Raw genomic sequence first — 12,323 nt, 5'->3', positions numbered from 1 at the left:
TGGATGTCCTTGTACACCAGTCACTGAAAGTAAACATGCAGGTGCAGCAAGCAGTTAGAAAGGCAACTGGTATGTTGGCCTTTATTGCAAGAGGATTTGAGTACAGGAGCAAGGATGTCTTACTGCAGTTATACAGGGCCTTGGTGAAACCACACCTGGAGTAGTGTGTGCAGTTTTGGTCTCCTTACCCAAGAAAGGATATACTTGCTATAGTAGGAGTGCAGCGAAGGTTCACCAGACTGATTCCTGGGATGGCAGGACTGTCGCATGAGGAGAGATTGGGTCAACTCGGCCTGTATTTACTCGAGTTTAGAAGAATGAGAGGGGATCTCATTGAAACACACAAAATTCTGACAGGGCTAGACAGATTGGATGCAGCGAGGATGTTTCCCCTGGCTGGGGGTCCAGAATGAGGGGTCACAGTCTCAGGATATGGGCTAGGACATTTAGGACTGAGATGAGGAGAAATTTCTTCACTCAGAGGGTGGTGAACCTGTGGAATTCTCTGCCACAGAAGGCTGTGGAGGCCAAGTCACTAAATATATTTTAGATGGAGCTAGATAGATTTCTAGTCACAAAAGGCATCAACAGGTATGGGGAGAGAGCGGGAATATGGTATTGAGATAGAGGATCAGCCATGATCATATTGATCGGCGGAGCAGGCTCGAAGGCCTACTCCTGCTCCTATTTTCTATGTTTCTATCCAATATTTCACACTCCTCCTCCTTAACTACAATGTCTGCATCATCCTCTATCGTCCTGCACTTGTGATAATGCTCATTTCAAATTTAAGCAACTAATCAGCCAAATTACTTGCATAATAGAGAAACATGTATTTAATCCAACTGTGTAGTGAGCAAAACAGAAGCATTTACAAACGGCTAATAGAATGTTCAGAAATCCCATTTAATGGCCCGGGGCTAGAAGATCCTGCTGAACTGCCTTTTTGAAAATTGGGATGACCTTTTTGGCCTGGGGGAGTGAACTACAAACATGGCTAGAGACAATACTTAACAGGCCAGGTCAAGTCTGATTCTACTACTCTGAAAAGCTTCAATGAAAACCATTAAAAATTTAAGACTACCAAGTTGAAGCAAAAAATAGGAACATAGGAAGTTAAAGGGTGTGGTTCATCTGACCAGTTCCGAGTTTAATAGCTATTAATGCAAATTTAGCTCGTCTTAATATTGTGATGGAAATAATGGTTATAATTTTTTTAAAGTTTGGGGGGGGGGGGGGTGAACGGGGGGGGGGGGGGCGGGGAGATTTCCTCCATTTACTATATGTATTGAAATCATAAATGCATTCTGTATAAATTCATTTAAGGTTTTGGTACAAATTGCCCACATACGAATTCTTCCTGCTTAGGAATTCTAGAGAAATGCCAAAAACCTTTTAATCAGAGAAATGAATGAACAGGTGTGAATTCAGCCTATCTTAATATGGAGATGAAGAATAAATATGGATGCAAAGGTAAAAGTCTTGGTACTTATTAAATAGATGATGCAAACTATTTAATCATACACAGAAGTGAATCAATGACATAAGGAGATGAAGGACATACATAGATAGGAATTAAAAAATATATTAATACATATATAGAAGCAAACAACAGCCTGGCTCAGTTGTAGCACTCCTGTCTGAACTAGAAGTTCATGGGTTCAAACCTCACTCTGGGACTTCAGCACATAATTTAGGTTGATACTTCAGTGCAGTACTGAGGCAGTGCTACATTGTTGGAGGTGCCACCTTTTGGATGAGAAATTAAACCTAGCACCTGTTCAGGCAGACGTAGAATATCCCATGGCACTTTTTGAAGAAAAGCAACTGGGGGTTATTTAGGCCAACATATATCCCTCAGTCAACACCACCAAAACAGATCTGATCATTTTCCTCCTTTGTTGTTTGTAGGGCCTTGCTGTGTGCAAATTGGCTGAATATATTTAAGAAGGAGCTAGATAGATTTCTAGACACAAAAGGCATCAAGGGGTATAGGGAGAGAGCTGGAATATGGTATTGAGATAGAGGATCAGCCATGATCATATTGAATGGTGGCGCATGCTCGAAGGGCTGAATGGCCTACTCCTGCTCCTATTTTCTATGTTTCATGCAGTTCTACTTCAGCAGTCAAACATGGGCACGATTGCTGGGATGGTCCTGCATTTGCCTGTAGACTCATGTCTGCACTTTAGGTTTCCTTTTCATTCATTTTTCCCCATTATGTCTTAGCCTCTCCCTCATCGGAAAAAAGTTGGCAATGGGTTGAGAGGCCTTTTTAACCTTATGAAAAGATACAAGAATTTTCTGCTACTTCCTTTAAATTTCACCAATGCACAATTTTCCACTCCCACTAGTGTGCTCCCTGCACCCATCCAAATCCACACCTGGAACTGTTGGACTGACCCATGAAAATTGAGTGCGATTAGCACATTACCATTCTGGCAATATTCACCAGTTCTTAACCATTTAAAACAAACTTACACTACTACACAAAAATTAGCCCCATTTCATCTTGGAACATTTGGATTCAGTTGTTTCCAAATCACAATCAGATCTGCCCTGGATCTTCCTTGATATCTGATCTACAAGGTGGCACTAGTACCTCGAAGTACCGAGGACTACCTCACAAAGTGAGTTTTCAAGAAGCACTTGGAGGCCATGTACTGCAGGCACCAAACAGGGCTACTAGAAGTCTGTGACTAGGAACTTCAAGTCACAAACATGAATTTTGATCAAGTGCACATGCACAAGCCTGCCAAACCAGCAGCCTTTGGCATACTGCAGAACTGCAATACATATGTGCCCTAGCATTCTGCTGGAAATAAGAACAATTACTTATTTTTAATTGGCAGACTGGTTGGTAAATTTGCAATATTAGTAATTCTAACATTAATCCAATTAAGAAATACCACTCAAACCAAGTACCATGGGGATTTTTTCAAATTAGATGTTTAGTTCATCCTTTTTGCAACAATTATGTCATTAAATCCTAGAATACACAGTTGCTCCCCTTACTTGAAAACAGAGGGAGGTCTGCCACTTTTGTGCTTCACAAAGATGCCTTCCAAACATGCACCAATAAGTAGATCATTTCCTTGGCTGTCCTATAGACATAATAAAAGAAGAAATCAGAGTATGCATTGAATAAAAGAGACAATAGAGCTTTTACAGTTTGCATTATGATTAAAGCAGATCTAATCAGGAGTTTGTGCAATGTTACACCATCATACCAACATAGGGAAAGAAAAAATAAGAAATGGCATTTTTCACAAATTTATATGGACCGAACTCTTATCTTTGCTCTTGCTGGTAAGGTGGTGCTAAGTGTGTTGTGATCGGAAGTAGATTATTTGCTTTCTTCAGTTTACTTGCTCTGTCTCAAAATCTTTTATTCTTCTCCCTTTTGAAGCTCATTCCCTGCCTCCCTCTGACATCTTAGTTCAGAATTTCTTCTCAGATATCCAAAACTGTTATGACTTGAAACGCTGTTGCAGACTTGTACTACTTCTGGCCAGGATGCTATCCCACAATGCTGTCAGTTTTCCTCAATCACACAGTTCAAGAAATAAATTAGGAATTCAGCTAAAGCTGCAAACCATTTCTGATTTAATTTAATTATTTGTTTTCAACAGTGTCCCATATAATGAACAGAGATAAAAGCAGACGGTGGTGGTGCTTTTGAAAGATGTCATGTGAGCAAATGAAAGCCGTGGGCACAGCCATTTTGTTGTGAAGAAAAATTTGCCATTTTAATCCAGCAAGCCACTTGTAATTTCATTGTTTTATTCAACTAACCTTTACAAGTGATACAGGATAGGAATTACATGAGCAACTGTCTCACGTAAATCACCACCATAGTTTGTTTTACCAAGAATTTACTGAAAAAAGCAGCAAAAAATTCTGACTTTTTAAAAAGTTTAAATCTGTTAATATATTGTGCAAGTCTGATTACTGTACTGTATTAGTATCTAGCTGTGCCCTTTAACATAAGAAATAGGAGCAGGAATAGGCCATATGGCCCCTCGAGCCTGCACCGCCATTCAATCAGATCATGGCTGATCTTCGACCTCAACTCCACTTTCCTGCCCGATCCCCATATCCCTTGATTCCAAAAATTTATCTATCTCAGCCATGAATATACTCAACATCCACAGCCCTCTGGGGTAGAGAATTCCAAAGATTCACAACCATCAGTGAAGAAATTCCTCCTCATCTCAGTCTTAAATGGCCGACCCCTTATCCTGCAACTATGCCCCCTAGTTCTAGACTCTCCAGCCAGGGGAAACAATCTCTCAGCATCCACCCTGTCAAGCCCCCTCAGAATCTTACTTGTTTCAATGAGATTTTTTTCTTTAAGCACAATATACTCCTTTATCTATCAATAAATCTGGACAAGTAGTTTTTAGACAGTTGTCTAGCAGCATGTTATCTTTCTGCCTTCTGAGAAGATGGGAGAAAGTGGTGGCCATTTCATGAAGCTTCCAGTAAGCAATTTACCACGATTTGGCATGAATTGTTAGACTTGTGCTAACTCTCACAGATCAACATATAAAGATGCAGGTTTCAGTTCATAAAAGACTTGGTCAGTTTATGGAATCTACAGTCTAGCCATGGACACCAAAGAGATGTTGAGGGAAAGTGTGGACTGTAACAATGAAGTTAAACTTGGTAATAATGCACCAAATCAACAAATGTTTTGCAGTAAATTTAATTTGCAGATATAATGAAATAGAGCAAAATGGGTTAAATTTTCACCTTCAGTGCATTCAACAGATGAAGCTCTGTGTTGGGAGCGTTGCAGGCAAAGAATTACCCCTTGCTTTCTACCCATATGATATTAGGTACAATCTACTTATTATTTGATCATTCAAATTGTTTTTGTAAGCACTGAATTCCTACTTTGCTGAGTTATTTACATTGCTTCATTTGAATTATTGGATAATTTTTTTTTAAGTGCAAAAACTTTGAATTATTAGGCTATATTAAAAATTTCTTTTAAAACTCCAGCCATTACCATTAATGCATAAATTGAGTCAATATTGATGTGGTCATATTAACTCTATTTAATTTTATAAGCACTGAAAAGTGTACCAAAATTCAATTGCATACATGTATGCATATTCACAAAAGCTCTGAATCAGTTGTGTAGATAGATTTATGCATGTGTTGCAGTTTATTTGTAATAAAATGGAACATCCCAAAGAATAGCTTTGAATTTCTCCGACACATATCGTTGTACATATGTTCTTACACTGAACTGTTTCAGTTTCAGTGCAAGTTAGTTCAGATAGGTCACAGATGGTAACATTAAATCATTAGCCAGAATGGGCTGTGAAAATGTGGTTGGTAGACGGAGCCCTTTACTGCTTAGGGCTGTTAGATAAATTAAACGCAATAAAAGGCGGCTACATTGCACATCCACATTGATATTTTCCTACTTTCCACAAAGTGAAATTATCACACACCGTGTAATGCAAATTCTTCTAATAGAAACTAAAGGCAATTTAAGTGAATGTAAATTTATTTTTATAGTTAAGCTGTTCATTTAGTTATGTTGTGGGTAGCTAATCTTGCACTTAGAATGGATTTTTAAAAAAAAACAGTAAACATATTTTCTCATAAACCTTTACAAAGCCCTCTTTATAACAAGCACATATAAAATATTTTACATTCCTCTTGATTTCTTAATCTTAGTTGCAACTTCCCCCACCCCCATCCCATACCTTGGCTGTATAGTTTTCATGGCCATAGCCTTCCATTTTTACTACCTCCTGAAGATACAATAACTCTGCCTCAGGGGGAGTAAGACCCCTAAAAATAAAGCAGAGAAAAAACAAAAGTAAAAAGAGAGTTAGTGAACTTAAATTTAGCACGTAATACAACAAGATGGAATTTCAGCATCAATATCCAGAATCTTGTCAATTAAAATAGATATAGCTGGACAAAAGCAATCCATAATGAGGCTCATCTCATTCTCCAATTTAAAAAAGGTTTTAAATCTCTATATTAAAAAGTTTCACTTTTTCTTTTGCTGGAAGACTCACTTATTTGATCCTCACCATTTTCATTCTTACAATTTTATTGTTCAGTCCTCCCCCATACGTGTCTTAGTTTAAGTAAATTCACTGACAGAGATATCAGTAATGTACTACTATAACAGATCTTTTAAAAAAAATATTGAATTCAATTTTTCTCCTGGTTCCTGTTTTCCCTTAGCAGCACAATAACTGTCTCCAAGGCAACAGATTAGTGGCATGATCTCAGACATCTGCAATGCTGCTCTGAATCTGCTAGTTTGAGGTACACAAGCACAGCTTGAATGATTTCTCTCCATTCCAATTTTTCCCTGATCTCCAAAAGGAAACCTTTGGTCTTGGTTAAATACCTTCCCACACAACACAGCTGAGAGATCAGGATCTTTGGCACATGAGTGCCTGGATGTATAACCCATCATTCTGCAGAATCCTACAGCAATGCAGTGGAGGGGTGGGAAAGATCATTATAAAAGAATCATAAAAGGCATTCATTAATCAGTCCTCATTAAAAGCAAAACCTAGTACTGTACTGCTAAACTTAAAAGCCAGAATCATTTATACCTGAACCAAATGAACTCAATATTTCTATCCAATAAATAAGTGAAATTTAAATTCACCTGAATTTCCGATATAGTGAAGCAACTTTCTGTGTTGCTTCTTGAAGCATTCGCTCATCTTGAATCCAATTCTTTTTTTTTGGGGGGGGGGGGGGGGGGGGGGGGTGGGGAAGATATAAAACAAAATATTCTTGTTAAGTAAAGGAAGTTAAACTATTTAACCACTTGTATTTTCTGATGTAACAATTTATCAATTGTTCACCTTCATTTCAATATCACATAGGACGAACAAATATAAAGTCTGAACTTTCATAAAATTACTGACCCCATAACATTACGATATTCACATGCTACCTTCGGTACTCTCTGGACTGTTCTGAGCAGTAAAATTAAATCAAACTGTCTGAATAATCTCAATTTTCTTTCCATTTAAATATTGACCTACCACACACATTGGAACACTTGGATAAGTCAGGATTGGGTAGAAAGTGTACTTCCTACTTTGTAATAGCTAATTTTTTTGTTAAAAAAATACTCTTTGCCTTTAAAAGTTTCTGCAATATATAATACTAACAGAACTTACAACTGGAAAAAGATCGCACTTGTATAGGAAGTCTTGGGATTCATACTGATCACAATCACCAAAATCAGCTGAGAAAAAAAAATCACAGAAGAATCAGAGATTACACAGCTAATCAAACATACTAAAAACTGCCACTCGGAGAGTGAATTGATAGGGGTTTGAAATCCATTTCATAATTCAGTGAAAATGTTATGATAAGATTGGTACAAAGATATAGTAACAGTAAAATCTCTGGGATTATACTTTGCTCAAGGTGGTATTAATGCAAGCAATAAAAAGCAAACGTGTAATTGAAATAAAATTTAATGCTGTGGTAGCAGTTTGTATTATTGTTGAAAACAAAAAAAACACTTTTGAACTGACACCTGAACAGGTACATAAGATTGGTTGAATAGGTAATTCCCAGTTTTCAAAAATAAGCCAAGCTATCAAGCACAATTTTTTTTTTAAGTTGGGGGTGGGAGGTTGCGGGAGGAAAGTTGAAAGAAAAGATCTAACAGGATTTCTGAAGAACAAGGTGACAAATTTCAGATGCACTGAAAGTTTCAGTTAGACACAAATTCTCCAGAACATGCATTTTCATTAAGAACATGATAACTGATGAGTGACAGACTTGTCTGACTTATTATAAATCTGTTAAAGTATTATAACTTGTTAAGAATGAGATGTTTGTGCCAGTGAGAGTGTAGACAAATATCTGGGTGGTTCTCAGCTCACCAATTATTGAAAGAAATCCAGAAGCTGACTTCAAAGCCTAGTACAAATCTGTGCAGGTATTTAAAAGTCATCACAATGTTCATGAGATGGATCAGAGGCATTACTTACAAATGCTTTATAACTATTACTTTATTTTCTGACATTAGCTGACGTGACAAATCTTGGTTCACTGGCAATTAGCTGCACAAAAAATATTATAAGATGACTGGACCCAAGATGCAATAAAGTGATTTTCATTTTCAAAAAATAATCACTTGATAAAACATTTAAGATTAAGGGTATGACAAGTCAATGTTTATGTATGCAGATAGGCAAACAAGCTCAGTTAAGAAAAAGAAACCAGAAGCCCTAACTGAGCAATACTTCCAAGATATAAAAGACTTCAAACGTCTCACATTACAACTTCATCAGTCATTGTACTCACAATAAGTACTCACAGGGCAGCCTACCTAATATTAGCTCCAATTTCTCAGAGGAACGCAGAGATAGCATTTAGGCTGCAGGAATATCCACGTTGCTCATAATAGTTTTATAAAAATACTACTGATTCTGGAAATACAATATACATTATATTATCAAATTACACAATAAATATCTAGTGTAATTAGGTTTACTTATTCACTTTTTGAACAGTTAGGCAAGTAAAGTGGTTCAATAGCCTTATAATACTGCAATTTTATGCCTATAATGGTGTAATTTGGCAAAGAATCATAGCTGAATCTTACTCCGATTTTGCTGCAACATTTTGGTGCCTTTGTCTTGGAGCAGCATTGCATCAGGTCCAAATGATAATACCCAGAATCCAAACATACATTGAAATTGCTCTATTCATGCCTATGGTACAAATTCAATTTCTTCAGTTGGGTTTGGTACAACATGTATGCAGCTAAGTTACACCTAAATGCTACCTAGTATTTATATAGCACCATGAACATAAAAAAAAATCCCAAGGCATTTTACAAAGGCATAAGTCAGAAAAAACTACTCACCTGACGAAGGAGATAATCTCCGAAAGCTTGTGATTTTAAAATAAAATTGTTGGACTATAACCTGGTGTTGTAAGATTCCTTGCAAAGGAGATATTAGAAGCGGTGATCAACAACTTTTAAGGAAAAGTATGTAGGGGGCGGGGGGTGGTGGTTGTAGGGCTGGAGGAGGTTGGAGATAGGATGGGACAAGGCCATGAAAGGATTTAAACATGAGGATGATCTGAGGTAGGGGCAGAGGTGGGCAATGTTACGGAGGTGGAAGTAGGCAGTTTTTGTGATGGACAGGATAAAGGGCTGGAAGCTCAGCCGAGATTGTGAACAGTCTGGTTCAGTTCAAGACAGTGGCTGGGGATGGGGACAGAATCAATGGCAAGAGTATGGAGCTTGTGGTAGGAGTCGAAGATGACGACTTCAGTCTTCCCAATGTTTAACTGGAGGAAGTTGCGGCTCATCCAACACGAATGTCAGACAAGCTGTCCAACAACACTGAGGCAGTGGAGGGATTAGCGGGTGTTGTCAATATACATTTGGAAGCAGACCCCATCTCTGCAGATGACACTGCCAAGGGAGCAGCTTGTAGTTGAGGAAGAGTAGGAGTCCAAGGACAGATCTTTGTGGAACTTGGAAAGCAATGGTGAAGGAGCAAGAAGAGATGCTGTGGCTCTGATCGGATAGGTGAGAGTGAAACCAACTGAGGACAGTCCCAGTCAGCTGGATATTGGAGGAGGATGGTGTGGTCAACCATGTCATAGGTTGCAGAGAGGTCAATGAGGACAAAAAGGATAATATTCCATGGCTACAATCACAGAAGATGTTATATGTGACTTTGTTTATGGACGTTTTTGTGTTGTGGCAGGGGTGGAAACCTGAATGGGGAGATTGTGGGAAAGAAGGGCACGCATTTGGGAGGCAACAACATTTTCAAGGACTATGGAGAGGAAGGTGGGAGGGGAGGTGGGGGGGGGCTGGAGATGAGGTGGTAGTTTGCAAGGAGAGATGGGTCGACGGTGAGCTTGTCTTTGAAGAGATGATGATGGCGGCGGGTTTGAAAGGGATGGAGACAGTACCTGAGAAGGAACCATTTACAATGTTAGCAGCGGGGAGGGAAAGATAAGGACGTGCTACATCTTGTCCTGAGATGGATCTACTGGTCCACTAACTTGAAGTATGGAAGATAAAATTAATTGGAAAACCAGAACAGACATGTGGCTTTCATATTTATTCTAAGAGACTGCATTAAGGTTACTTGCCATTCAGACTTTGGAATCAATGGTATTTTTAACATCAACCAATTAATCTTTCCTTACCCTGTGCAGCGAGACCAGCAAGCTGAATTCCTTGTTCTAGTGTGCAAGGTATGCGACCTTCTAAAATATCTTTCTTCAGTTGAAGATAATACTGGTATCTGCAGAAACAAATTGCAGCTGTTGAAGTGATTAACCCCATATACAATTTTCTTCCCTCCTCTCCTGAAAACACTAACATATGCTGGGGTACAACTCCACTAGTACTTCACCAAGGTGAGCATTCTTCATATGAAAGATTGGACAGCAAGCACTGGGACATTAGTCAACCATTGGGGACATTACAGCTGAGCCATCCATATTTATACCAGGAGTTACTGCACAATGATGAGCAGGAACATTAGCTGAATTTTCCTCTCCCTACTTTAAGGGTGCTAAGGCCAATAATATGATCCCTACTGCTGCACAAGATCAGCTAACACAGTAGATCAGAACTTAAACCTGAGCCCAACATGATTCTAATAACATCAGGACATTTAATTGCATGTGCACGAGTAACGTAGCCAGACATTCTGTTAACCTGGGATTCAGGATTGAAGGACTCTTGATATTTAGCTTAAATGCATATTTCAAAAAGGAAGCCCATGAAAAGTTTACTGGGTAGGTATTATATACTAATCCTCAAATTGCTTGATAGTTCCATTATTTCACATAATATTGCCACTAGAGTATTGTATATGTAGTTGTCTGTGTTTGCTTTGTTACTTTTTTTTAAATGGGCACCATTTTAACCCATTTTCAGTCAATCGGAAATTTTCTCAGTTTTCATCATCAGTGCTTCACAAATCTCAACCCTCATCATTCTCAGAACTTAGGAATAAATAATATCCACCCCTGTGGGTTATTCATTTTGACCTTTCAGACTATCTAGGACTTTCGTTTAAGTCAAAATGATTACATTCGCTTGCATTATTATTTGGGGACGTCAAGTTGTTCACTTCTTCCTAGTAATTACTAGGAAGAAGTAATCATTTAGTATGTTGACTATATTAGATTCTTCAGTTTCAGCCTTATTAGCATCTTTTAGAGTCCTCACATATCTCACTGCCCTCCCACTGAAAAAAATTCTTACTGTTGTGGTTTACATCTCCAGCTCTTCCTTCGCCTAGCTCCTTGCATGATTTGTAGGGGTCATTTTTCCTCCTTATTTTACTTCTGATTAATTTATTAATCTATTTAGGGTCATGGTTGCTTAGCATGTGCTTATTAATCCTGAGTGTATTTATCCTGAGTGTTCAGTATTATGCCTTTAAAAAGGTTCCATTTTCCTCTGCTGAAAATTCTTATTTTTGTGTTCACAGACTAAAGTGGGACCTGAATAAAAAATGTGTACGTACTCCCTTTAGGCACAGTAACAAACTAAAAACAAATTAATTAACCCAATATAAAAGTTTTGAGTATTTAACACGTACTATTCAGACAAGTTATTCCATTTTGAATCTTGAACATGTAAATTGAATTTCCTACTTAATAATCAAACAAGGTTATGAGGTAATCGATGCCAACTGTTTAAGTGCTACCTTAAAGAGGCATTTTTTCATACATCTAATACTGAGCCTTAATGTTCCATACCTTGTAATCTCCTGCTGAAGTTGTATAATACTTGGCACATAGAATACCACACCAAAATAAACTGTGGGTTCTATGGCATATTTATCTAGCTGCTTTTTGATAGGCTTTTCCAGATCCACCCATCGAGATTGATTCTGCTTATTGTAATACCAAAGACTGAAATAAGTAATCTGTAGGAGAAAAAAAAAATCACTCAACCAACCATTCAGTAACCCACAGCACACCAGAAGCAAGAGTCCTCCATTGCTACTATTGCTACTGCTGACACTATGCCAAGTGGTAACAAAATGAAAAATATTTTCAACTTGAACTAGAATGAGAAAAAGAAACTCTATTAGGGAGAATAAATTGTGCCAGCTGTCATATTTAATTATAGCTGAATAGAAATGTAGCTCTGCACATGCAGAGGGTTTTCAGGTGCTGATAGCCAATGAAAATTGAGCCTCATGATTTTTGTGTCTTCTGTTTCAACAAGCATCAATCAAGCCCTATACCGGTCTAAAGCAAAGAAATGTCAAATTGTGAAAAGATTACATTTGCGATCACAAGAATAAATCAATAGGTTA

The 12,323-nt window shown here is 38.0% G+C and overlaps 1 protein-coding gene across 2 annotated transcripts in view; it reads right to left on the bottom strand.

Moving 5' to 3' along the window:
* ptpn21 (protein tyrosine phosphatase non-receptor type 21) overlaps window positions 1-12,323 on the bottom strand; it is a 71,101-nt gene that overhangs the window by 39,272 nt on the left and 19,506 nt on the right. For both annotated transcript variants that reach the window (XM_067991869.1, XM_067991870.1), the window contains exons 3-8: window positions 11,758-11,927; window positions 10,189-10,286; window positions 7,176-7,243; window positions 6,653-6,723; window positions 5,724-5,811; window positions 3,016-3,104 (exon numbers count right to left, since the gene is read on the bottom strand). In XM_067991869.1, the coding sequence (XP_067847970.1) occupies window positions 3,016-3,104; window positions 5,724-5,811; window positions 6,653-6,723; window positions 7,176-7,243; window positions 10,189-10,286; window positions 11,758-11,927 (584 nt within the window). The remainder of the gene's footprint in view (window positions 1-3,015; window positions 3,105-5,723; window positions 5,812-6,652; window positions 6,724-7,175; window positions 7,244-10,188; window positions 10,287-11,757; window positions 11,928-12,323) is intronic.

Source organism: Heptranchias perlo, chromosome 10, assembly GCF_035084215.1.
Source record: "Heptranchias perlo isolate sHepPer1 chromosome 10, sHepPer1.hap1, whole genome shotgun sequence".
Classification (NCBI taxonomy): Eukaryota; Metazoa; Chordata; class Chondrichthyes; order Hexanchiformes; family Hexanchidae; genus Heptranchias; species Heptranchias perlo.
Note: the sequence above shows the minus strand (reverse complement) of the source record. Positions and strands in the feature narration are given on the sequence as shown.